This window comes from Hyperoodon ampullatus, assembly GCF_949752795.1.
Source record: "Hyperoodon ampullatus genome assembly, chromosome: 6".
In the NCBI taxonomy this organism is placed as follows: domain Eukaryota; kingdom Metazoa; phylum Chordata; class Mammalia; order Artiodactyla; family Ziphiidae; genus Hyperoodon; species Hyperoodon ampullatus.
The window spans coordinates 118,872,392-118,897,844 of record NC_136919.1 but is presented as its reverse complement, the minus strand read 5'-3'; the positions used below and the strand labels follow the sequence as shown (position 1 = coordinate 118,897,844).

At 35.2% G+C, this 25,453-nt stretch overlaps 1 protein-coding gene across 1 annotated transcript in view; it reads right to left on the bottom strand.

Moving 5' to 3' along the window:
• HMBOX1 (homeobox containing 1) overlaps window positions 1–25,453 on the bottom strand; it is a 169,156-nt gene that overhangs the window by 64,502 nt on the left and 79,201 nt on the right. The window contains exons 2-4 of the mRNA XM_079705773.1: window positions 21,712–21,791; window positions 14,524–15,000; window positions 6,772–6,857 (exon numbers count right to left, since the gene is read on the bottom strand). Of these exons, the coding sequence (XP_079561899.1) occupies window positions 6,772–6,857; window positions 14,524–15,000; window positions 21,712–21,734 (586 nt within the window). The 5' untranslated portion in view covers window positions 21,735–21,791. The remainder of the gene's footprint in view (window positions 1–6,771; window positions 6,858–14,523; window positions 15,001–21,711; window positions 21,792–25,453) is intronic.

Here is a 25,453-nt window from a genome sequence, read left to right as displayed (position 1 = left end):
TTCAAGAGTTAACAGGATAATTCCTTAATGTATAAAAGACCATATTTGTAGTTTACAAACAATGGTATTTATTCCATTCCCTTCAGAGCCTTCTTCTGCAGGTTGTTATTTATAATACTGCCTACAGCTGAACTTTAGGTTATGCTATTTTATCAGACACAGATACTTTCTGACTCTTACTAGTGTATTTCTTCTTTCTGTCATTTTTTGCTGTAGGCTTTTTTTTTTTTTTTTTTTTTTTTTGCATTACGTGGGCTTCTCACTGCTGTGGCCTCTCCCGTTGCGGAGCACAGGCTCTGGACGCGCAGGCCCAGCAGCCATGGCTGACGGGCCCAGCCGCTCCGCGGTATGTGGGATCTTCCCAGACCGGGGCACGAACCCGTGTCCCCTGCATCGGCAGGCGGACTCTCAACCACTGCGCCACCAGGGAAGCCCTAGGCTTTTTTTAATATAAAGAAAATTAACTTACGTTAGGTAAGAAGGATTTCATAAAGCTGTTGAAGGAATATTATACCTTAAGTACAGACTTTTCTCCATGATCTTAGGAAGCAAGAATTGGGGAGAAACAAAAGTGAAAATAACTGAAGGGGGAAAAACCACATCTGTGTCTAACCTTTTAAAATCACCTTTGTCAAAGTTTGTGGTAGAATAAAAGTTTTTAAAATATAGTTTCTACTTTAAATACGGGTGGAAGAGAAATCTTATTTTATACTTGAAAACCAACCTCGCTTAGTTTTTTTTTTTTTTTTTTTTTTGTAGTACGCAGGCCTCTCACTGTTGTGGCCTCTCCCATTGCGGAGCACAGGCTCCGGACGCGCAGGCTCAGTGGCCATGGCTCATGGTCCTAGCCGCTCTGCAGCATGTGGGATCTTCCCGGACCGGGGCACGAACCTGTGTCCCCCGCATCGGCAGGCGGACTCTCAACCACTGCGCCACCAGGGAAGCCCTCCCTTAGTTTTTTAACACCAGAAATGTATGGCCCCGTACATTGCATTTGAGATGATAAAAGCCCTGGTAGGACAATAAATTTCAAGAATTGTAGAAAACTGATTTTCTAACAACAAAGAGTGTCCTCTGAAATTATTTTCACTCCTATTTTTCAGAGCCATCATCAAAGTGAGAAAATATGGGTATTCAGATATATAGCCTGGATTTTTTCCTATGGAAAAGAAAGGTAACCTTATGTGTCGTGTTTACAAGAAAACAGTTTGGCAACAAATTGCAGAACATAGAAGAAAATGAGAATAAAAGTAAGAATTTTTTGAACCATAGGACAACATCTGTTCTTATTCTTCAGAGTCTGCAAGACAAGGGAAAATCCTAAAATGCATGCTGCAAAAACATTTATATTTGAAAAGAAGTTTTCTCCTAATAGAAACTAAAGCTCTAAAACTTTTCAATTTGGAGACACAAGTCCCATCTCATATACAGAAATCTGTGCATTTTATACAGATAATAGCCTTCATAGTGGAGCTCTACATAAAACTAGTAAAACTCATTAGGTAGGAATTGATAAAATCTTGTTAAATAAGCATTATAATTATGTTTGGTTGTATTATAATAGGACAATACCATAGTCTGTGACTTATGCCCTACCAACACTGCTTTTCTAATATAGATATAAATTCTACTTGTTTAGAGCTGCTTTATTCATAATTGCCAAAACTTGAAAGCAACCAAGATGTCCTTCAGTAGGTGAATGGATAAATATACTGTGCTACATCTAGACAATGGAATATTACTTAGCACTAAAAAGAAATGAACTATCAAGCCACGAAAAGACATTAAAGACCCTTAAATACATATTATTAAGTGAAAGAAGCCAACCTGAAAAGAATATGATAACATTCTGGAAAAGGCAAAACGATGGAGACAGTAAAAAGATCAGCGGTTGCCAAGGGTTAGGGGAGAGAGAGGGAAGGATGAATAGGTGGAGTACAGAGGATTTTCAGGCAATGAAACTACAGTATCATTTCTGATACTATAATGGTAGATACTAGTCATTACACTGTTTTCAAGACCCATAGAATGTACAAAACCATCTAAACCTAAAGTAAACCATGGACTTTGGGTGACAATGTAGGTTCATATTATAATAAAGTAACACTCTAGCACAAGATGCTGAGAGTAGGGAAGGCTGTGTGTGTGCGGAGGGGCAGCAGGTATATGGGAACTCTCTATACTTTCTGCTCACTTTTGCTCTGAACCTAAAACTACTCTAAAACATAAAGTCTATTTTTTAAAAAAGGTATATTGACATTTTAGTTGGTTTTTAGTGTCTGGTCTGAAGTTCTACTTTGTAAAGGAATTATCATAATTAAATTGAATATGTAGTGCTTTTACTCTTCATTTTAAAGATAACTAAGAAAAGGGAAGTGATCTGAATACAGCTGGAACACTTCTGAAACTGTTTCAGAGCTTCTCTTTATACAAATTCTTACATTTTGGGAATGAGAGTCACTAGATAGGGGTAAAGTGCCTACTTGTTAAATGTACTTAACAGTTTAAAAACAGAACGGAAATTTGACAACTCGAAAAGATACTTGGAAAACATTTGGTCAAACCCCTCGTCTTATAAATAAAGAAACTGAGGCTCAGAGAAGTTACGTGATTTGTCCTGGATCACAAAGGCTATTTGACAGAAGGACTAGAATTTGGGGATTCAAAAGTTTAACAGTCACTTTTCCATTATACTGCTATCATTCAAGAAAACAGAATTATGATAAATTTCTTAAAATTCAGAGATGATTAATTTTTCTTCTTTCACTTATTTATTTTTTAAGAGGACATGAATCTAATTAGTATATTTATTTAGCTGATAAGCACTCACTCAAGCACTGCCCATTTACTCATTTATTCTGCCAGCGTGATTTTTCCCAGAGGTCATTTAAAAAGAAAATCATGTTTGAAGAATTCTAATAGCCCAAGAAAATGTTTCATCCTGAAAGGAATATAAAAGTATGTATTTATTACTAAAGCAAAGGCTGTGTATGTTCCCCACCCCACCACTGTTAGTGAGAATTTAGAAAGTTGCGCGACCTCTTACAGAGGTAAAAATCCACCCTTGGTGGGAGCAGCTGTGACTCTGTGAAAAAAGCTACAAATAACATGCTGGGAAATTCAGCAGGCACTGTTATTATATCCTGTTTATACTGTCATTCTTCCTATCAGTAGGATATTATTTATACAGACCCCACCCATGAACTTCTTGTTTATCTTATTATAGAAATCCTCCAAATCTATAAAAAGAAGCCTCTGTATTTTGCTTCTGGAACAAGCCCATGTGTTATAATTTTGCACCTCACTACACATTTTTATTTAGCATTTCCTTTTGTTATGCACCACCCGTTCTCATTTTTATCCCAAGGTTGATTTATTTCATTATTTCACATATTAGAGTTAAACTTAACTGACTTTAAGAGACTCCAGTACAGGACAGGTTCCAGAGCACCATATCCTAAACTTTATTTTGGGGTAGATTTCATCAGGTAGACATTCTTTTAAGATACACTTGATTAATTTGTTTAGACAGAAAAATGTGCCTATATATTAATCAGGTACCCCAAGGAGTGAGCCCTGGGCACCTGGAAGGCTTCCTCACTCGGGCCACTCTATCTCAGGTGGGCCAATTATGAGGGCCAAGCTTCACTGATTCTCACTAACTCACCATTCTCTAGCCAGATGTCTTTTCTGGAATGAAAAGCACTGCCCCTGAGTTTAGTTTGATGGCTAGACAGGCTGGGTGAAAATGTAACACAATAATACATGAGAAATACATGAATTCAGTTAGTTGACCAAAGGGACAATGAACCAATCTGGTTATAAATCATCCTCATTCCCCTGCCTTATGTAAATAATTGAATTAAAGTAGATAAAAGAAAAATACAAATTCCTTAAGGGCAGGAATTCATGTTGCATTTGTTGAGCAAATTAATATTTCTAGAGGGGAAACATCACTGGACAAAGTCATACCGGATAAATTTTCACATGTGTAGCTTGTGTTAGCTTCACCAATACTCCCTTTCTAGGTAAACATGAGATCTTCAGAGAGTATGTGCAATGCCAGACTCTTTGAGCATGTCTAAGAAAGATCTCTGCTTTTAAAGAATACTACTATAAAATGCAGAACTGAAATGAGGTTTAACATCTCAGGGTGGTAAACTAAGTGTATTAATTTAAGAAAAAAGAGAGGTCTACATGGGCTAAAGTGATCAAAGAAGTCAGAATGAGGATAATAACTGAGGTAATGTTGATAAACAGGAATTGATAAGACCAAGGTGAGGAGGTGAAGGTATCCTAGGCACAATCAACGATGTATTAGCATCCAGGTGAGCAGAATACTAAAAACGGCACATTGCTGAATCCAGCTAGGGATTATACTGAATAGGAGATGGATATAAAGAGAAGGCTGGAGTAGATTATAGAGAGTTTCATTTTCTAGACAATGGAGAACCATTAAAGATATCTGATCAAGGGGAAATGAACCAGCTTTTGGACTAGGAATGAAGAGGAGGAAGAATAAGTTGGGGTGAGGCAGAAATGGGGGGAAGAAGTTTTAACAGTACCAAATCCTATGATTACAGTGGCAAAAGAAAAGTCCATGTGTTATAACAGATAATACCTGTGTAAAATGTTCAACTCTTGCTTTCAAAAACAGGAGATGGCATCATGATGACTGTCACTGACTGGGGCAATGTTAAACAGTGCCAATCCATTGAAGTCAGTATCAGGAAAGCTTACCAGTCTCCTAGAACTGCACTTCTCACACCCAGATCACCTGGAGATCTGGTTAAAATGTAAATTCTGATTCAGTAGGTATAGCGTGATACTCTGTATCTTTACATTTCTAATAAGCTTCCAATACTGCTGTCCTGTGGACTACATTTTGAGTAGCAAGATGCTAAAACATCTTTTAATTTCCCTTTCCAAAAGGCAGTACTGGGGAGAATGGATACATGTATATGTACGGCTGAGTCCCTTTGCTGTACACCTGAAACTATCACAACATTGTTAATCGGCTATACTCCAGTATAAAATAAGTTTTTAAAAAACTTAAGGAAAAATATTGAATAGAAAAAACAAAACAAACAAACAAACAAAAACCCCAAAAAGGCAGGATTTGATGAATGGTATAACTAATGCTTTAGATATGGCTAAGAAATTCCTTTTAAAGGTATTTTATTATAACTTGCATCAACGTCTGATGGGTTTCAAAAGATATTATTTAAAAAGTCCAAGACGATTGAAGATTCAGGGTATTCAAGACATTCAGAAATATTTCCACTTGGGCAAAATCAACTTTATAATGCTGTTTATAGCAGTACAACTTTGTCTTTTTTTTTTTTTTTTTTAAGGCTGACAAGCTAGAAGATACTATTGCTACTAATCTTGAGGGCTGAAATAAAAGTCCTGAAAGACAACGCTCCATCTTTCCATAGTGCACATCAGTGGGTTTTGGTAAAACCCACTTAACTTGCCCTTACAATGCCCTTAGCACCATGCCTTAATCCTTGAAGATAAAGGTAACAATTTATTTTAAATATCCTACTGAAAAACAACTGAATTACAAAAATTAAATTCACACACTGTCCTTTTGTTTAAGATTTCGAGGCGAAGGGACATGCCTTTAATTAAATTTTTTTTTTTTTACCACGAACGGAAGTGTCATTTATAAAAATACATTACTAGTGTAATATGTTACACACATATTGGCTGACCTTAGATTCTTGGGGTGAAATTTAAGACTTCTGAAATCTCAAGTTTCATTTTTAACCAAATAAATGGTCAATAACAACCTTTTAGGTAAATGAGCTTCAATATGTATCAATGTCTAGAGAACAGAAATAGTATCTTAAAATTGGAAGGTACTGTTAAAGATCAGATCCAACTATATCATTGTAGAAGTAAGAAACTGAGGTGCAGAGGCTAAAAAGCCCAGTCACAGAGCTGCTAGTGGCATGTTAAAAAAAGGAAGGGGAGGAACAAATTAATTTTCATATCCATCAATGTACAACACACAACAGTGTATCAACTACAACATGTAGTTTAAAGAGTTTCTAGTTCCTCTCATGACTAAGACATAGTTGATTTTATTAAGGTCTTATAAATCATTGATATCTAAGAAAGGAAGACTACAGACCAACAAAGAAAACACATGCTACCCCAAAATTCAAGAACTCCATAAAAAATGCAATCTGAATAGAGAATGACACATATACACCACATACTCAGGATGGGGCTGCGGTGGGGTGGGTAATGGGATGGGATATAAAAAACAAAGAGAAGACACTGATAATTCTTATCTTCTCAGTAATGCTTTGAGGAAAGCTTTCACATACAGAAAAGTGGTTGAAAAAACACAACTTCCTTTACTCTCATGAATCATTTTTTAATTGGTAAAATCGGGAATTGGATTTGGAGGACTGTGAAGCTTTTAAAAATACAAAATGTAGATAGCAGTTGGATGTGCATGTGTCATAAGCTCTGTCACAATTACAAGAAAACCAGAGAATCCTTTTTTAGCCATAAAATAGGGAATTTTGTGCTTATTACAAATGCTGTAAAATTTACTAGCACAAGTAAAAAAAAAAAAAGTCACTGGAGAAGTTCCAAGATGTCGGAGACAATGGGTTTTAAATCACAGGCATACATTATTATGCCTAAGTTGACAGATCTGCACTGCAATGCAGAAATGCAAGCAATATTCCAACATCTGCACCAGAAGGCAGAGACTAGACAAGATTCCAGAATAAAGGGCTCTTCAGCTCTTACCTGTTACCTGTGCAACAACTGCTTGGGAAATCCTCCGATTGGCAAGAAAGGCTTTGATTTCCTCTTTTATCACACTGCTGTCCCTCCTAACAAAAACAGAAGACAAGACCAACAATGTATGTTGAAGGTAGAAATCCTCATCTTTGCTAAGAAAGGTGAAGCAGAGAGGTGGGGAGAACACAGAAAGAAAGGACACAAAAATAAAGGTAAACAGACCAAGTTTGTGTGAAAATATGAAATTAAAACAAACCAAGAAACACCAAATATTCAAGTCCTAAAACATCACACCATCAGACAGACGCTTTAGTGAATGCCACAGTAGATATGTCTCATACCAGAGGATGGTTAATCGCATGCTGTTTATAATTCACATTAGGAACAAGGCTGCCATATGGTATATACAAAGTTTCATTACTGGGTAATGAATATATCTTACACAGACAGAAATCCTAGAAAAATAAAAAGCAACAACAACAACAAAAATCAGTTGTGAGTAGACTGTGGTTTCGCATGTTAACTATGCAACTGCATAAATAATGTTCAGTTCAGTTAAAAACCTTTGTTAAAGGAATAGAAATCATCATTCTCACAACTGCTAAAATATTAGCCGTTTTAAGAAGGCTCTGCCTTTTAATTTGCCTTCTTTGTCCTGAATAAACCAAAAAAATTTTAAGCAGGATGGGTTGAATATAAAATTTTAATATAAAAGACATTAATTTCCTAGTACATGTAATATACAGAATGCTTAATACTTAAAACTACACTATATTTTGTGTCCTTGGGATTACATATTATAGACCTAATTTTTTCTTCACTAGATGCCTTATAAATTTTTACTTATTTAAAAATTCAACAAATTCTCAAAAGACTAGACATTCACTAAATGACAATGAATGGCAAGACTTCTGTTTCTCCACCAGAACAAACAGAAAACTTCAGTAAAAATTATACTTAAAGACCAATTTCTCTTTGAATGTTCAAAAGGATTACATAAATGGATTTTCATTCAAGCTCAAAAGTAACAGAAGAGTGGCAATTTATGGTCTAACACAGGGGGTCAGCAACTACGGCCATGGACTAATCTGGCCTCCCACCTGTTTTTATACAACCTATGAGCTAAGAATAGTTTTCACAGATGAATATTCGCAATCAATTTGAGGACAGGGAATACTAACTTTGAACATGAAGTAAGCAAAATATTATCCTCTTCCCACCAAAAAATTCCATTCTTCTCATTAGTAGGCCTGTATTTTAAAAATTGTATTCGATTGTTAATTATTCTATATTGAATTCTGCAAGTAAAAATTTGTGACCATTTGCTTTCTCTCTTGTATGTAAGTATCTATATTATATCGATTTTGCCTCTTGGCCACAAAGTCTAAAACGTTTTCCATCTAACCCTTTACAGAAAAAAGTTTGTGAACCCCTGATCTGAGACAAAGGGATCAGGACATCTTTACAAATCATTTTGTGAATGATCCACAGACTCCTTATAGGAGCTCAAGTCTCTCTACAGATTATTTGGAACAAGGAAAGAAAGTATCCTATCCCCAAAGAATCAGCTGTGATTCACTCAGAGCAGATTTGCAGTCCTTTGCTGAGGAGGAGCTGTACACTGCTCCCTTTCAGGAATTCTGGAAAAGAGCAGAGAAGTGATAGAAGGGACAGCTTCCAATCTGGAGCTCCAGTCTACTACTCCTCATCTACTGGCTGTAAATCCTGATCAAAAAGATTCCCAAAGGAAGGAAATAAAGAGGCCACTGCCTAATCCAAAATTTGAAATTTCTCATACTGATCTAGATACTCTCTAGATTCCTTCCACAATGCTTATTTATATTTGAAATATTTCTTTGAAAAGTATCATTCTCATTTAAAAATTATGTATCTGAAAGAAAAAGGCACAAAGAAATACATTTTAATGTCAAACAAAATAACTCTCTACATTACCATATGGCTGTCAAATATCCATCAACAATCAGTAGAGCAAGAGATAAACTTCAGCAGTATCTATTTCAATTGGCTTATGTAAATAGAACAACCAAATCATTTGGTTTCTGATACAGATGCAAAACTAACCTGAAAAAATTTAAATAAAGCATTGCATTTCAATGTATAGAATGTCCCTCTAGGAAAATGAAAACTGAGTTTAAGAGACTATCTATTAAGGTTAAATAAAAATGTGCTTTTGTGGGGAAAATGATTAAATGGTATTTTCTTGATTACTGATTTAAATTGGAATTTAAATCAATTTATTTAAAATCAATTTCACCTAGAGACTAAGTCACAAAGAGGAGATAACACTCAATTATTCCAGTAGGGCATATCCGGTTTGTGAATTATTCACAGCCCTGCAGTATGATATTACCAAGGACTGCAGCAAGACAGAAGGAACCCCAAAAAGTCTGCAAGAGAGCAGCAGTTCACTTACCCTCTCTCAGAGACTATATTTTTAGATCCTTGGCAAGTTTCTAAGCAGCCACAATGAGTTTTAAAAAAACCAAAATACCCGCTTTACTCAACTGCTTTACCAGAGAGAAGCTTTTTCAAGTTGAAGAAAAACATAAAACTTGAAAGATAAGAGTGTGCTTGGGCAAGTCATTTAATAAAGCTGGTTACATCATCTGGTAAAATGAGAACATTAATACCCCCCACCACAAGCCTTTTAAGATTTTTCTCCAAGCACTGAAATTAAATTTAAACAAAATTTAATATCAAATGTGTATGTGTATATAGTATAAAAAATTTTTAAATTCTTCAACGTAAAACTTCTTGAAACTGTAAAAGCACTACATAAACAATGACTATTATTTTATAATACCCTGGAAAGAATCCCAGGAAAAGAATAAACAAACAATCTGCTCTAAGTATGTAAGACAGAAGTAAACATCTGCATTGGGTATTTTAAAACACCATGAAAAGACTTCTATACAGTCAACTTAGATACAAGCGTTGTGTCATTTGGTTGGTTACACTAGGTATTTTCAAAATACTAACAGCATTTAACTTTCACTGTGTCCAATTCTCTTATGTATTTCAAAAACTTCCATTCTACTGGGTTAAATTTGTTCTTTAAACTTTCACATATTCCCCCTCGCTCATTCCACCTTCTTTAACGACCTGCCTCTCCTAATGTTGTCCACACTGTACCCTGTGAAGTCACCAATTTCCTGGTGTGAAAGCTCCTTCATTGACTCCAAATCTAACTCTCTCACCTACTCCTTACTTCCTCTCTTATCTAAAATTTGACATCTTTAAGGAGAATGAACCCACTTTTCCTCCCTTATCTTATAAAATCTCACACTTCTCATGATTTCTACTCCTCCAGTCTTATTGAATAAAAGTGAAGTGTAGGCTGATCTTTCTTTGACTCTATAGTTTATTTCCAAGATAAGCTACCACTCTATTTGTATCTAACCGCTTACATACACTCAGTAATGCCTCTTCGTGAAATTACCCTTTTTAAAGACATCTTAAAATAATAATAATTGCCACCTACTCAGAGAAGTTCTCCCTGATCCTCAGAGCTAAAAAAAGATCTTTTCTTCCAATAACTAACTTTACCATTTTGATTATACTACTCACATGCGAATATATTACATGCTATTCTGTATTATAGTTGTTCCTGATCTGGTCTTATCTCTCCTACTAGCCTACAAAGTCCTTTAGCACAAAGATTGTGTCTTATTCATCATGGGGTTTGCATATAATAGTGCTTAATTTGTTCCATGAATGAACAAATCTGTAGTTGAAGATAAAAGGTTGTAAAATGGAAAACCTGATCTAGATAATTTATAAAACAGCTCTAAATTCTTAATATCAAATATGTTTAAGCTTCTCAAAACAGAATGGAAGAGAGTTATGTATACTAGCTCAAAACGGTAATACTTCCTTTTCTGGAACAAAGGCTATTAAAGACTGAATGTTTAAAAGTGGTATGTTTTAAGATCTTCCATATTCTCTTAGTTGATATACACTACACATTCTGTAGGACCCTTTAAAGTAGACATCTATCTCCAAGACTTCCAGAGATGGAGCAATACCTACCAAGACAGACTATTTCACAGGTGGGAAAATATAATTACACACAACTTCTTTCACATATGAATAAAACCCTTCTCCCTTTAATTTCTACTCATGGAGATAAAGCATAATTTAGAATTTTAAAAGATAATGTTAACACAAAAGCTATTCTATCTGTGTGAACAACACGGTAACTGATTATTATGTCTTGTAGAACATAAATCCCTACCTACACAAGTAAATAAGCTATTTTTAGGCATATGGATAACCAACTCAGAAGAAAGTCTCAGGATCCTAGATAACATACTAAACACTCATGAAATTTAGTACATGGGTAGTTAGGAATAATATCTTTTATATGACATTGTTTATTAATTCTGATTAAGCCTCATTTCAATTGTTATTTTATATATACACAATAGGACAGATACACTTTAATAAGTACACACTATTATATTAGCAGATGTACATATACACCTATATATAAACATATATATTAACAGATGCTTTTAAAAAATATTAACATGGAAAATCAGTCTTTATTCTAGCTACTGGCTTTAAAGTCCTTCCTAAAATGTTATATTCAACAATTTGCTGAGAATTCACATTCTAGTTTCCCTTTCATTTTTTTTTAACCCTGATCAATCCAAAAATGGAAAAAGTAGCAGTTACTCTCTTTCTGATTCTTAACAAGCTAATCAGGTATACAGTTACCAATTAATCAAGTTTTACAAAAAAACAAAAGCCTCCTTTGTATACCTTGAAATTATTAGGAGTTAAGTTCGTGGACCCAGTGGATTATGAAATTTGAAAGCTCTATCTTATGGCTGAGTGCTCTGGAGGTTGGGGAATGTAAGCATACAAGAGGTGAATTACATATGACACATGTAGAAAAGGAGGCAGGAAGGCATTCAGGTATCCATTCTCCCCACCTAGAGACCACCAAATCCAACCCACTATATCACCACAGTATTGAGTGGGCAAAGGGCAGTGTACCTCTATGTGGGCACAGGGTACTCAGAAAGATTCACTACTCAAAACTTTCTCTAACATTCTACCAAATAAAAACTCATTAGGCTAGTTAAGTGATTGATTTGGCGTGGCAAATATCACATGGGGGAAGAGTGGGGGATAAGTCCATTATGGCTTTCACAGTTTGTCTTGAGTTACATTAACCACCATTCCTAAAATTTTACTGAAATCTACACACATGAAAAATTTATTTACAGAGGCAACCGATACCAGCGACAGACACACTGGTAATAAAGACATGGGTTAGAATCCAGCTCTGCCACTTAACATTTACGTTGCCTTGGGTCAGTTACTTAATTTTTGTGACTCTCAATTTCTCTGCTCTACCTCACACACAGCATGGTTGTAATGATTAAAAGTGAAACCAGTCATGTAATCAACTTCTCCCTCAAACCTGAGGATTGGTACTATTTGCAAACTTGAGAAAAACAAGAGGTGGGCACAAAGGAAGAGCGCAGATGTGGGTGGGGGCACAATGGCAGAGGACCACAGAGCCAGAAGGTTCAACGAGACCACTAGATGAGTAGAGGACACCACAGGAGTTCTAAGAAAGAAGCCATAAAGTATCCTACCTATGCAACAAGGTAGGATGTATGTAAATTAAATACTGATAACAATTATAAACACATATATATCTAATGATGACACCTGAATGTGTGTAACTGCTGGATTTAACTACAAACCCTAGTCCTGACTAAATAGGTTTTCTGTTTATTTTGAGGACACAGTTGAACTACAACATTATGATAACCTTAGAGTTAATAGTCAATTTTTTAGATCATTATAGTCAAGTTTTAGACTCTGGACAATCTTCCAGAGACTTTTGTTAAGAAGAAAGTTTTCCCAAATTTCTGGTTAGGCTAACACACATTTGGGAACTAACTATTATTTTTAAAGCTCATTAAAACTGATTAACGACGGCAACAACAACAAAAAACAGGCTAGCATTCTAACAAATTTTATTGTTGATACCCACTCTACTAGCATAATTAAAAGCTAACCTTCTTACATTTTAACTACTAAAGTAACTTCTATTTGCCCAAATGGTCCTCTCTCTTAATCCTGACAGTGATATAGATGTTAAATTCAAAAGGAACATCTAAACTTTGGCCAGCTGTTTAAGCAAGTGAAAATGAATTAAAAGCCAAGCTGATCTTTTATATTCTTAAGTTTCACAAAGCTTAAATAATAGGGCCCTGTAGCTGCTCTATGAAACTATTCATTACAGAAATTACGTTGAAATCTATTGGATTGGCCAAAAAGTTCGTTCGGTTTTAAGTAAAAATAAAAGACATTTTTCATTTCCACCAACAACTTTATTGAACAACATATTCATTAACTAAATGAACTTTTTGGCTGACCCAATAGATACAATAGTCCATTTAGCCCAGAATTCCCCATATGGCAGTTCCACCCTAAAAATAAATTCAGGACAGTTTGTTCAAAAGATATTTTACCTTTGTGGTACTATAGGACAGATGTTCCATATGGCAGTATTAAGTCATGATTATACTATCTTCAAGTCCTAAAGTCTTACAGAAGAACTACAACTCATAATCATAGGTTATAATTTTATTTGACAAATTCCTGCTCCAGTTTCTTTCATATATACTGTAACTAATCTACCTGCAGGCTCTCCTCCCTACTACAGTAGCGATAATCTACTGAAAACAATGCTTTTATCAACTCTTTCCTACAGACCTGTAAGGACTCCTTTAATTTCCACCAAGTTAAACATAAATTATGTATATGGAATTCAAATCTTCCCAAAATCTGTACCGCCTCTTAATATACTATTCTTATTACCATATCTAGCCAATCTGCAGTTTTTATGAGACTAATCATATCTTGCCTTTTCTACCTGTTACCATTCCCTTAACTTTAAATAAAGCTCCTATATTTCAAAACGGAAGCTATCCTTTAAAGCTTAGCTCAAATTCATCCATTCACTTGACATATTAAGCCCTTAACGTGTGCCAAGGACAGTTCTAGATCCTGGAGACACACAATGGAAAGCACATCAGTGCTGCCCTCAAAATGTCCCAGGTCCAGGGTGAAGCCTTTCCTAATCACCTCTGTTGAAACTGGACTTCTTTTCTCAGTGTTTCAAACTCTAACTGTTTACACTTATTTTGTAATAGATAACATTAAATTTGTGTGTGTGTGTGTGTGTGTGTGTGTGTGTATGGCATCTATTGCTAAAATTACAACTTTAGCTTCTTAAGGGTAGAAACCATGTCTATTTGTCTGCTTAAGAACATTGCTTTTTAAACAGGTGCTCAAAATTATTTTGTTGATTGGCATGTTGGAGGGAAAAATTAAGAGTATACATATCATGATAAAGCCATCCTATCAGAAAAAGTACTTAACAATGGATTTAAGGATTATAATATGTTTGTTAGAAATTCAGAAAATTCAGATGTTAGTGATTAGAGCCATAAAGAGAAGGCTAACCTTTGCTTTGATAACAGAGAGAATGGAAAAGACTTATCAAGCAGCAAAGAGAAAGAACTTAAGTAGAGAAGAAAATTAAATGTTTTTGAATTAAAAACATAAAAATTTTAATTTTTTTCTTTATCACTAAAGGGGAAGGGGGCATCACAGTTCTTATAGGTAAAGAGCTGAAATACAGCTTCATTACTCAAAATCAGTCTTAAGAACATAAACATTTGGCGGACTCTGAATAAGAAAGGGACTAACCTCATTAATTCCTCTACTTTATCATCTACATCTAGGTCCTCTTCTGAGGCTTCAAAACTGTATGACCTCTGACCCATGCTGTTTGCATGGTAGCGAGTTGGTGACATCTTTCCATTGGATGTGGATAATCGCTCGTTATTCTCCCTCCCATTCTGATTGGTAGTACAAGGCTGTGGGGAGGTATCATAACTGTTGCTAGGTGATGGGGACATTCCAGAATGCTGGGTCTGTGTGGAAGCTGTCGCTGTAGAGGAAGATGCTGAAACATTGTTGGTAGTATTCCCATATGAACTTCCTCCATAGCTGGACCTTCTTCCAAACTTGTCGCTATGCTCTTGATCAAGGCGGTCCAAAGTTTCCAAGGCATGGAGAATTTCATGTTTAGTCATTCCAGTACGTCGAAGGCGCTGAAGCAGATCTATCTGCTCTATGGTAAATCTGGGTTCATCTGTATAGTGAGACATGGTTTCCAGCAAACTAAAACAAAAAAAAAATTTTTTTAAGTTCCTTTATTTACAATATCTACCAAAGAATATATCAGTATGTATTGAGAATGCACAGAAGATAAAATATTTCTATATCAACTCTTTACTGAAAATGATTAAGACATTATTATTAACATATTATAATAACAGTAATATTTTGTTTTATCAGCAAAACTGACCTAGGAACTCTGTGACTTCACTTACTGTAGACAAACAGTTTGGTAAGCTTAGCCCAAGGAAATACTAATAACCAGCAAGAATATTTAAATGGAAAAGTAAGAGAGGCACACAAAAAAATTTATCAAGCACCATTTCACCCACCACTTCGCAATTTCATGAGTTTTCATCTCTGTAATGTATTCTCTCTTAATAGTTATCCCAAGAAATGGATCTTTCGTGGTTGTGGCCAAACTGAACTATTCATTTTTCTTAGGAAATTGCTTCTCCATTATGCTTCCTTTAAATAACACAAGATACTGTAGCACACCAGAAAATGTCTCAGAGTCAACAACAATATTAAGTTCAAGGGAGTTGTCAAATATCATAAAAATTCTCATTACTTGAATTCTTTTCTTATAAAACCTGACTTTCTTAAGATTTTTTTTAAGTGGGAATTTCTTCTGTTTTTATTTTTATAGTCCTAGTGCCGAAGAGGTTGCATGGCATGCAGCAGGCTCTCAGTAAGTGCCTGCTGATGGAAATAAATGTCAAAGAGTTTTCCCATCCTTTCCAGGTAAACTTCTACTCTGGGCCAGCTCCCCTAAGCTGTTGGAGATCTGCTTCTCTATCCCTCTGTACTAAACATTTACTGAACATACACTCCAGGCAGGCACCGGGCAAGAGCTTCATGTAATGTAATCTCAGCTCCTCATGACAACCCTCTGTAGTTTTTTTTTAAGTTTTATATTGATTGATTGATAGTTGAGGAAACTAAGGCTCACAATGCTTTTGCATCTTACAAACAAGTCTGATTAAGACATAGAAAAGATTTAAACCTTACTGACTCCAAAAGCGTGCATCATTCTGCTTTCCAATATACGGCAGGACTTACTGGAATCAAATGATATGGGACACAGGCTTTTGTCCTTTTTAAATCTCCAGTTTAAACCACTTAGATAAAACCTACTGATGGACTAGGGGTCCTAGTAACAGTTATTTAAGATCCTTGCTCCATCTAGAATTTATATTTGCCTAATGAGTGTGAAAGGATTTGAGCTTTATCTTTTCCCAAATGGATAGCTCATTTGTCCAATATGCTTTACTGAGTAATACATCTCTTCTCCTCTGGTCTGAAATGCCACCTTTATCATATACAAAATTTCCACACAAATCTGTATCTACCTTTGGAGTCTCTATTCTACTGCAATGATTGCTTTGTCTTCTAAGTCCTTTTAAAAATAGCAGGCGGGACTTCCCTGGTGGCGCAGCAGTTGAGAATCCGCCTGCCAATGAAGGGGACACAGGTTCGATCTCTGGTCCAGGAAGATCCCACATGCCGCGGAGCAAATGAGCCCGTGCGCCACAACTACTGAGCCTGTGCTGTAGAGCCCACACGCCACAATTACTGAAGCCCGTGTGCCTAGAGCCCGCACACCACAACAAAGAGTAGCCCCCCCGGCAGCAACTAGAGAGAGCCCAATGCGGCCAAAAATAAATAAATAAATAAATAAAAATTTTAAATAAATATATAAAATTAAAATAAGCGGCAGAAATCTATAATTTTTATGTGAAACAGTTCTAGTTTTAGAGACAGGCTCATTAAAAATAAAAACAAACATTTTGTGGACCTAAAATAATATGCTGCACATCATCTGTGCCCATGGGCCACAGTATCTGCCTTATACCTATAAACATTTTCTTTTGCCCTCTTCCAATATTCATTTGTGACAAGCTATTCATCATAAAAGTCCTGTTTTCATGATTATTACATTCTTTCCTGATTGCCTAGTTTTCTTCCTTCAAGGTTTTATAATGTAAACTTTTAAACACAAGAGAAAAGTTGAAATAAATTTACAGTGAATGCCCATACACTAACCACCTAGATTTTACCATTAACATTTTACTTGCTTTACTACATACCCATCCATTCCTGATGCATCCATCCCTCTATTCGTCTCATCTTTTGATGCATTTCAAAATCAGTTACAGACATCTGTACAGTTCCCCCTAAATACTTCCACATGTATATCATTAATTAGAGCTCAGTATTTGTTCAGGTATTTTCTCTTGAAGTAAAATTTAGATAAAATAAAATATGCAAATCTTATGTTTACCATCTATGAGTTCTGAGAAGTACATCCACCTGTGACATTCAAATCCCTATGAAGTTACAGAATATTACCATCACCCCAGGAAGTTCCCTCATGCCCCTTCCTGGTCAGTCCCTGTCCTCCTCCCTCAGAGGCAATCACTGCTCAGATTTTTGTCCCACGACAGACTACTTTTGTCTGTTCCAGAACCTCATCTAAATGGAACTTCTATGTACTCTTTTGTGTAAGGCTTCTTTCAGTATAAAGTTTTTGAGATTCATCTACGATGTTGTCTGTATCAGCAGTTTGTTCCTTTTTATTACTGAATAGTACTTCATTGTAGGAATATACCACAGTTTTGTTTAGCCATTCTATTTTGGACACCTGGACGGTTGCCAATTATTAGCTATTCTAAATCCTTAGCAATTACAACTGTACTCTGCTAATTTTCTTGTTAGCTTCATATACCACCCCCTCCTCCACGCCCCCCATAACATACCATCAGCTAGTTGGGAGAGAAAGAGAGAGAAAAAAAACTTTCAACCAGAGTAACTCATTTACTTTTTCTCCTGACTGATGTCAAAAGAATAGTACACCTTGCTTATTAACACAAATGTTCTATTATTAAAATGCTATGCAGTGTTGGTAATGTTCTGTTCTATGCTAGTTACATTACTTAGGTACATTAGCTGTGAACATTCACCAAGTTGTACACTACTGATTTGTACATTTTTCAGTAGGTATATTACATTCAAAATTTGTTGAAAAAGCTGTGTAAACATTTTCCTAATGGCTTATAAGAGACACCTGACACTTTAGTTTCTATCTTAACCCTTGGCCCTTGGTCCTTTCTATCAAGTGCTTAGTAACACATTAATTCTTAATCCTAGGAAGTTCTTTTTCAAAGTAGCTGCCTAATCCCTTTAGTAATCCAAATAATTTACCTCTTAACTTACTGATTTGGTAAATTCAGGTTTCTGTACATTATTCTTTTCTCTTGAAAATGGAGTTGTCCATTGCTAACTTCATGCTTTGAAGGTCTTCATACTTACAAAATTCGTCATAAACTGACCTTGTTTAGATACGAGATTTCAAGGACCGTTTTATTATACAGACAAAAAAAAATCAATTATGATATTTTCCTATCCCATTTATATCAGAGCAGATAGTATTCTGTATATAATTCTTCAAACGTCTCTCTGTATGGAACAACACTCTGTATATATTAGCATAAAACTAAAATAAATTACAAGAATTTAACCTGTTAACTGAAAAGTATCCATCCTAAAGCTTATATTAGAACTACCAGAACTAAAGATTCCAGTATCTGAAGCAATGTAATATTATGTTATTTCAGATTCCTTGACTATGGGAAACACTTTTAATCCAGAGTCATAAAAGGAGATAACAGAAGGCACCTATTATTTTGTCTGCACAGAATGCCTCATTGTTTCCAATCACCTGTTCTTGGGGATGTCACTCAAAATACACTACCTTCTGGCCAACAGGGTGGGCACACAAGGAAACCAAGCCTTGTTCTCCTCAAAATATTCAGGTTAGAGTAGAAGGAAGATGGACAGTCACTGTAACTGTGCTCAGCTGTGGGAAGATGTTAGTCTGGTATATTCCTCACCATGCAGAAGAAGCTAGTTTGTAGGAAAATAAAGCAGGCATACTAAGAAATGCAGAGCAAAGGGGCAAGTTCTACAGTGTTCATATCCCTTGTTCTAGTCATTCCTAAGCGCCTACCTCATCCCTGCTCTTCTTCCCCACCAGGGATTGAACCTGTGTGCCCCCTGCAGTGGAAGCACAAAGTCTTAACCACTGGACCACCATAGAAGTCCACCCCTGCTCTTCTTGCTATATTGTGATGTAAGAGCATAAACTTCCCTTTATGCTTCATCTTGTTTAAATTAGATGTCTGTGCCTTGCACCAGGAGAGGTCCCTAATACAAAGATATACCTAAAGTAAAAAGATCCACAATTGCTAGAATAAAATGTATGACTCCTATAGAGCAGAATGATAGTGGCAAAATGAGCAGGATCTAATCATGCATATGATACTGAAGGTACAATATTTCACTGAGAAAATGCCAAGATTAGAAGCTTTCTTGGATATTGAGAACAATATTCCAGTGGCATTAACATAAACAAAGGTATACTTTCTGTCATTTTCAAATTTTATTTCTTATAATTCACCTAGTTTAAGCACATAATCATGAAATTATGGCAAAAATGACCTACAAAGGTCATCTAAGTCCATGATATCAGCAATTCTTTTATAACAGAAAAAGATAACATGTAAGAACTGAATTAATTTTCCTATGTAGCAGAAGAACTGTTCACAGGATAAGGAACATCTTTCACTTCAAATTATTAATCTGAATGCAGACTCAGGCCAACAATAATTGAAAATGATGTGAGAAGAATTTTGACACTGTAATAACACAGACAATGTCTGAAGCATAAAAGAACAATTAAATTCAGGAATTATGCCTCAGTTCATAAACTGACATTCTAAAAGACCATACTATTAGACCATAATAGTAAACATATTTTACAATAAATTTTACCCCTACTTGGATATGTAAACCCTTCTTGGATAAGGCCCGAGGTCCAGAACATACTTTCTTAAACTAAATCCTATAATCATGAAGGTTAAAGCATTCACAAATGATTAATCTTGAAATCATATGTGCAAAAATGAAACAACTACCTTACCTGTAAATCATCAACAGATAATAAGACCTTATTGGATAACACAGCATTTTCTTCAGCTTGACTGCTGTCCTTATCTTTTTATCTAGAATGACTAGGCAAAATATGGTCTAGTCATGTATTAATTTTGTTTGTCATACATGGTATTTATTCCATGATGATTTAACACATTATTGCATCAGTCATAATATTAACCAACTAAAGACGTACTAAGGCCCTTCTTACTATTTATGGCACATTACTCTCACAATTATTATTACCATCAAAGGAGAGGCAGTTTTAAAGTAAGAAAATGACAAGAGTGAGAATAAGTAAGAAATGAAGATTTGTTGGGGACTGAGCTTCACAGTATGGTAAAATGATTCTATAATTCAAACCAATGGCAGAACTGACTAACGCAGAGAAGAGAGACTATGACTACAGGTAATAGTATAAAAATGTTCTTTTCATAATAAAAAGATTTTGAGAAAAATAAGATTATATTCAATTTATAATCACACTTTAATAGTTATTTTTAAATTACCACTAATTACGGTTGAGATTTTTAAATTACAGCCACCTTATATACATTTGGGAAAATAAAATCCTAGTGTTGATAAAAACATGCAAGTTTATAGAGGGAGATATAAATTAGGTGTGCAATCAGAGAACAGGAGACCATTTAGACAAAAATCATTCAACTAACATTTACTGAGTGACCCCTATGTGTCAGACCATGTACAAGGCAGAGAGGATGCAACAAGGAACAAATTCGGCAAAAATTCCTGGCCTCATGATGCTTACATTCTAATGGCTATAGAAAATAGCCATTAACGAATAAACTGTATTTTTTAAAAAAGGGAAACTCAGGCCCAAAGCAAACACAGTGCCTTCCATTTCCCAAGGACACAGCTACTTAGCAGCATCTCAGGCTACAGTTCACACCACCTGGCCTATTCCAGAGACTTTTAGATATATGATAAAGCCAATGAGAGAAGAAAAAAGTTTAACAAAAAACCTAAATAACAAGGAAAATCTATCTTAATGTCTACTTACTGGATTATAGAACTGTCAACCAAAACAGAAGGAATTTAATTGAAATACAGGTTGAACCAAATTTTAGAAAATGCTTATGCTAAAGGCACTCTGCACTAGACTCTAAAGATGTACTTAATGAGCTAATAGATACTTCATCTTCTCTAGAATACTTTTATTCAGAGGCCTATTTAATATGAACTAGTGGTTACAGCTCATGTCCTAGCACAAAAAAACCTCTCTGCATAATACCACCATCCAATTTGTATTTTTTGCCAGACTCCAAAGAAAGTCTACCAGCTACATTAGCTAATAGACTTAACTACATTATTATCCCCAGTAGGTAAAGAAAATGGCTAAGGTGCTTAGTAGTTTGCATACAAAAGGCAGCATTGAGGTAGCATTCTTCCAATATTCTGCTTGTCACAAGGTATTTAATACCAGCCATCTGTTTCACAAATTTCTAGGCTATTAAGCAGTTTAAAATTATATGTAATTTTATGTTCAATTGAAAATTAATGTTAGACTTCAAACTTGAAACAGAAATGGTAAAAGAGAAAGTTGATAGATTTGAAAATTCATTCCTTACCACATAACTATGAAAAAAATTCTTTCAACTCTATAAATGCCTGCTGTCATTTTTGGATCATAATCATAATGATTTTTTAATTTTATTAAAACAATTGAGAGGATGAAAATTAAGAGAAGAATTAGATACTTACACCACTGGAAAGGAACTGAGCATACTTTACATGAGGTGAATCAATATCTTTTCTAGAGATGATCAGCGTTATTTATCATTCTGTGGAATAAAGACAGAAAATTCAGAAATAGTTTTTAATCAAGTATTGAACAAAAAATTTAATTATATACTTAAGGATTAACAGTTAACATCAGATAATCATGTTTTTTTAAATTATTTTGTAATTCTGAAAGGAAACATTGGTTTGAAGGAAAATTTTAAAAATAGAAAAATGCTCTTGCTGGCTTTCAAAATCATTCACTTGGAAAAAGTAATGAAAATCATACCCCTGAAGTTTAATCTGTTACCAGACACCACCGAGGGAAACAGATTTATACATGCAATGGAATATATATATATATATATATATATATATATATATATATATATATATATACACACACTGTAGTGACATTCAAGATAACTTGTTGATAATAACATCAGTGCATTTATGTAGAATCCTATAAACAAAAAAATACACCACAGCATGAGTGCAGCTAACAGTCTTAACTGTGGGGTAAATCCTGGGGTCTAGTTCCAAGTCTATTACTTATTTTACTGCTAGCCAAATCTTCAGTGACTGAATTTCTCTAAGTCTCAATTTCTGCATCTATAAAACAGGGATAATAGATAACTACTTCAAAACACTACAAGAATTTAAAACATTTTTTAAGTGGTGGTGATGAAGCACTTCACAAACTTATCAAGTAGCAGAGACTATTAATACCAGTTTAAAAAAAGACACCAATACCTATGTCGATTCCTGAATAGAGTGTAAGTTAATATCTTCTGATTAGCATTCTACTGCTTTACTCAGCATTCAGATACTGTGACCCCTTTCAATTCAGACATAGATCTGAACAAAAAGTGAAATCTACCATTCACAGTTTAGGAGCTAAATATCATGTATTACTGACTGAACTTATTAGCAGTTTCAAACCATAATCTATAGAGGCAGCTATTTCCGTGAACTCAAAGTTAATATTATAAATTAGACGAAAGTTAAAAATGTTGATGTCAAAAACTCTCTCATTAAAATACACATTCAGCACTAAATTATATAAAGCAAGACCAAAGTGTCTAACAGTGACTAATGATATATGTGAAATGTACAGGGTAAAGTTAGAAACCTTTCACATTTCATATCCTAAATTGTAGCTTTAATGAAGTTCCTGCTGTAGTTAATTTTATTGCTGACTTAAGAAACACTGGTCCTAAAAGGTAGATATAAAATACAATGAAAATCTACTGAAAATATTGTTGATTACATTTCCTAGACAAAGTAGCAACACCAAACCACAAAACTGATTACTGGTCAATACACGTTTTTTCCACTCTTGCTCAAATTCAGTTAAAATATACTAAGTACTTACTTGCCCTGACATAGGCACAAGGTCATACTATGAGTAAGATATGGTTCCAGCAGTGTAGAACCTTATTAAACTATGGGGAAGGGTCAAATAAAAATCACACACACACACACATCCTTCTAATAAAAGGCATAATGTGATAAGTCTAAAAATTCAAGGTTTATGAGAATAACAATTTAGAAATTAATTTAGGTCACAGAGAACTGGGAAGACTTCTTCAAGTGAGATCTCAGCTGTTATCTGAAGTTCAGAGTAAGACTTCCACCAAACCAAAGTGTGAAGGGAGGTTAGAATCAGTGGAGGAAAGAATCAGGCAGAAGGAAAAATTAAAAGAGATTATGAAGGATGATTAGGGAATAAGTAGACCTGTGTTGTTGGCCTTTAACATGTATGTATGAGAAGACAGGTAGAAAGGGAGGACTTCCGCAATCTATGGAGGGCTGGTAAATGCCTTGCAGTAATTTTGACCTTATTCTGTAAGTATGCGAATAATGCTACAGCTGAATCAGACAATCTAGGAAGTAAATCACCAAAGACCCTCATTTCACAGATGAGAAAACGGAGATTAAGACACTGATACAGACCTGTATAACTGCAAATCACTGAATTCACTTCATTTGTATTTCAGATATAAATGGGCTCAAAATATTCTATAAAAATAAAATATTCTAAGAACAGAAGACCAAGCAAGCAAGGTGCTATGAGTTCTCTACTCTCAGGTTCAACGTCACAGAGCCCTCCTAGCATAGGAGACAGATATTTTTTAAACTGACAGATTAAAAATGTATATTAAAATCACACCCATTAGAATGGCTATAATCAAAAAACAGAAAATAACAAGGATTGGCACAGATGTGGATAAAATAAAAGCTTTGTGTGCTGACGATGAAAATGTAAACTGGTGGTGCCACTATGGAAAATACAATAGTATGGCAGTTTCTCAAAAAAATTAAACACAGATTACCATAAGATCTGCAGTTCCACTTCCGGGTGTATACCCAGAAGTGAAAGCAGGGACTCAAAAATATATTTGTACAGCCAAGTTTATAGCAGCATATTCACAAAAGCCAAAAGGTGGAAACAAACTCAAATGTCCATCGATGGATGAATGGCTAAACAAAATGTGGTACATATGTAACATATAAGGGAATATTATTCAGCCTTAAAAAAGAAGGAAATTCTGACATAGTAACATGGATGAACCCTGAAGGCATTACACTAAGTGAAACAAGCCAGTCACAAAAGGTCACATACTGTGTAATTCCACTTTTTTTTTTTTTTTTTTTTGCGTTACGCGGGCCTCTCACTGCTGTGGCCTCTCCCATTGCGGAGCACAGGCTCCGGATGTGCAGCCTCAGCGGCCATGGCTCACGGGCCTAGCCGCTCCGCGGCATGTGGGATCTTCCCGGACTGGGGCACGAACCCGTGTCCCTTGCATCGGCAGGCGGACTCTCAACCACTGCGCCACCAGGGAAGCCCTAATTCCACTTTTAAGAGGTATTTAGAGTCATCAAATTCAAACAGAAAGTAGATTGGTGCTTGAATGGGGCTGTGGAAGGGGGAGTTATTGTTTAATGGTACAAAGTTTCAGTTTGGGAAGATGAAAAAGTTCTAGAGATGGATGACAGTGTTGGTTGTACAACAATGTTTATTGTGCTTAATGTCACTGAACTGTATGCTTAAAAATGGTTAAAATGGTAAATTTTATATTATGTATATTTTATTACTGCAAAAAGTAGAGTATTATAATAAAAGAAAATGTACATTAAAAGGTATCAGGGATAAAAGTTCATGGATGCTGAATCATACTTAAGCACCCAGCTATAAAAAGCAAGTAAGTTATAAAAGATAAAAGATCAGCTCCTCATTGGACTTCTAATCTGTTATACTTTAAAAAAAGAGAAAGAAAGAGAGAGTTGAATCACATTCACAGGGGACAGAGAGAAAAGAATTCTATACCAACAAAACTTACACTTTGATATATGAAAAAAACTGCAAATATGCAAGAATTGAGAGAGTATATTTTCTCAGTTACCCCAATTGAGAAAAATAATTGAGAAAGGGTTCTAACTAAGAAAAAATAAACCAGAATAGAGACATGGTAACAGGGAAGATGACGAGAAAGGGTAATATAAGCAATGACTCTTTCAGGTTATATCATGTAATATACATTTAGATAATAACCGAATATCTAAGAATGTATAACTTACATGATAAATAAGTACTCTTGAAACAAAGGACTTTATCCCCAAAGAAATTTTAATAGATATCTATTCAAGATGTACTAAACTATCTATTCAAAGTAAAAGAGTTGTAGGCAGCTGAGATGGAGGGAGGCAGAAGTAAAAGTAC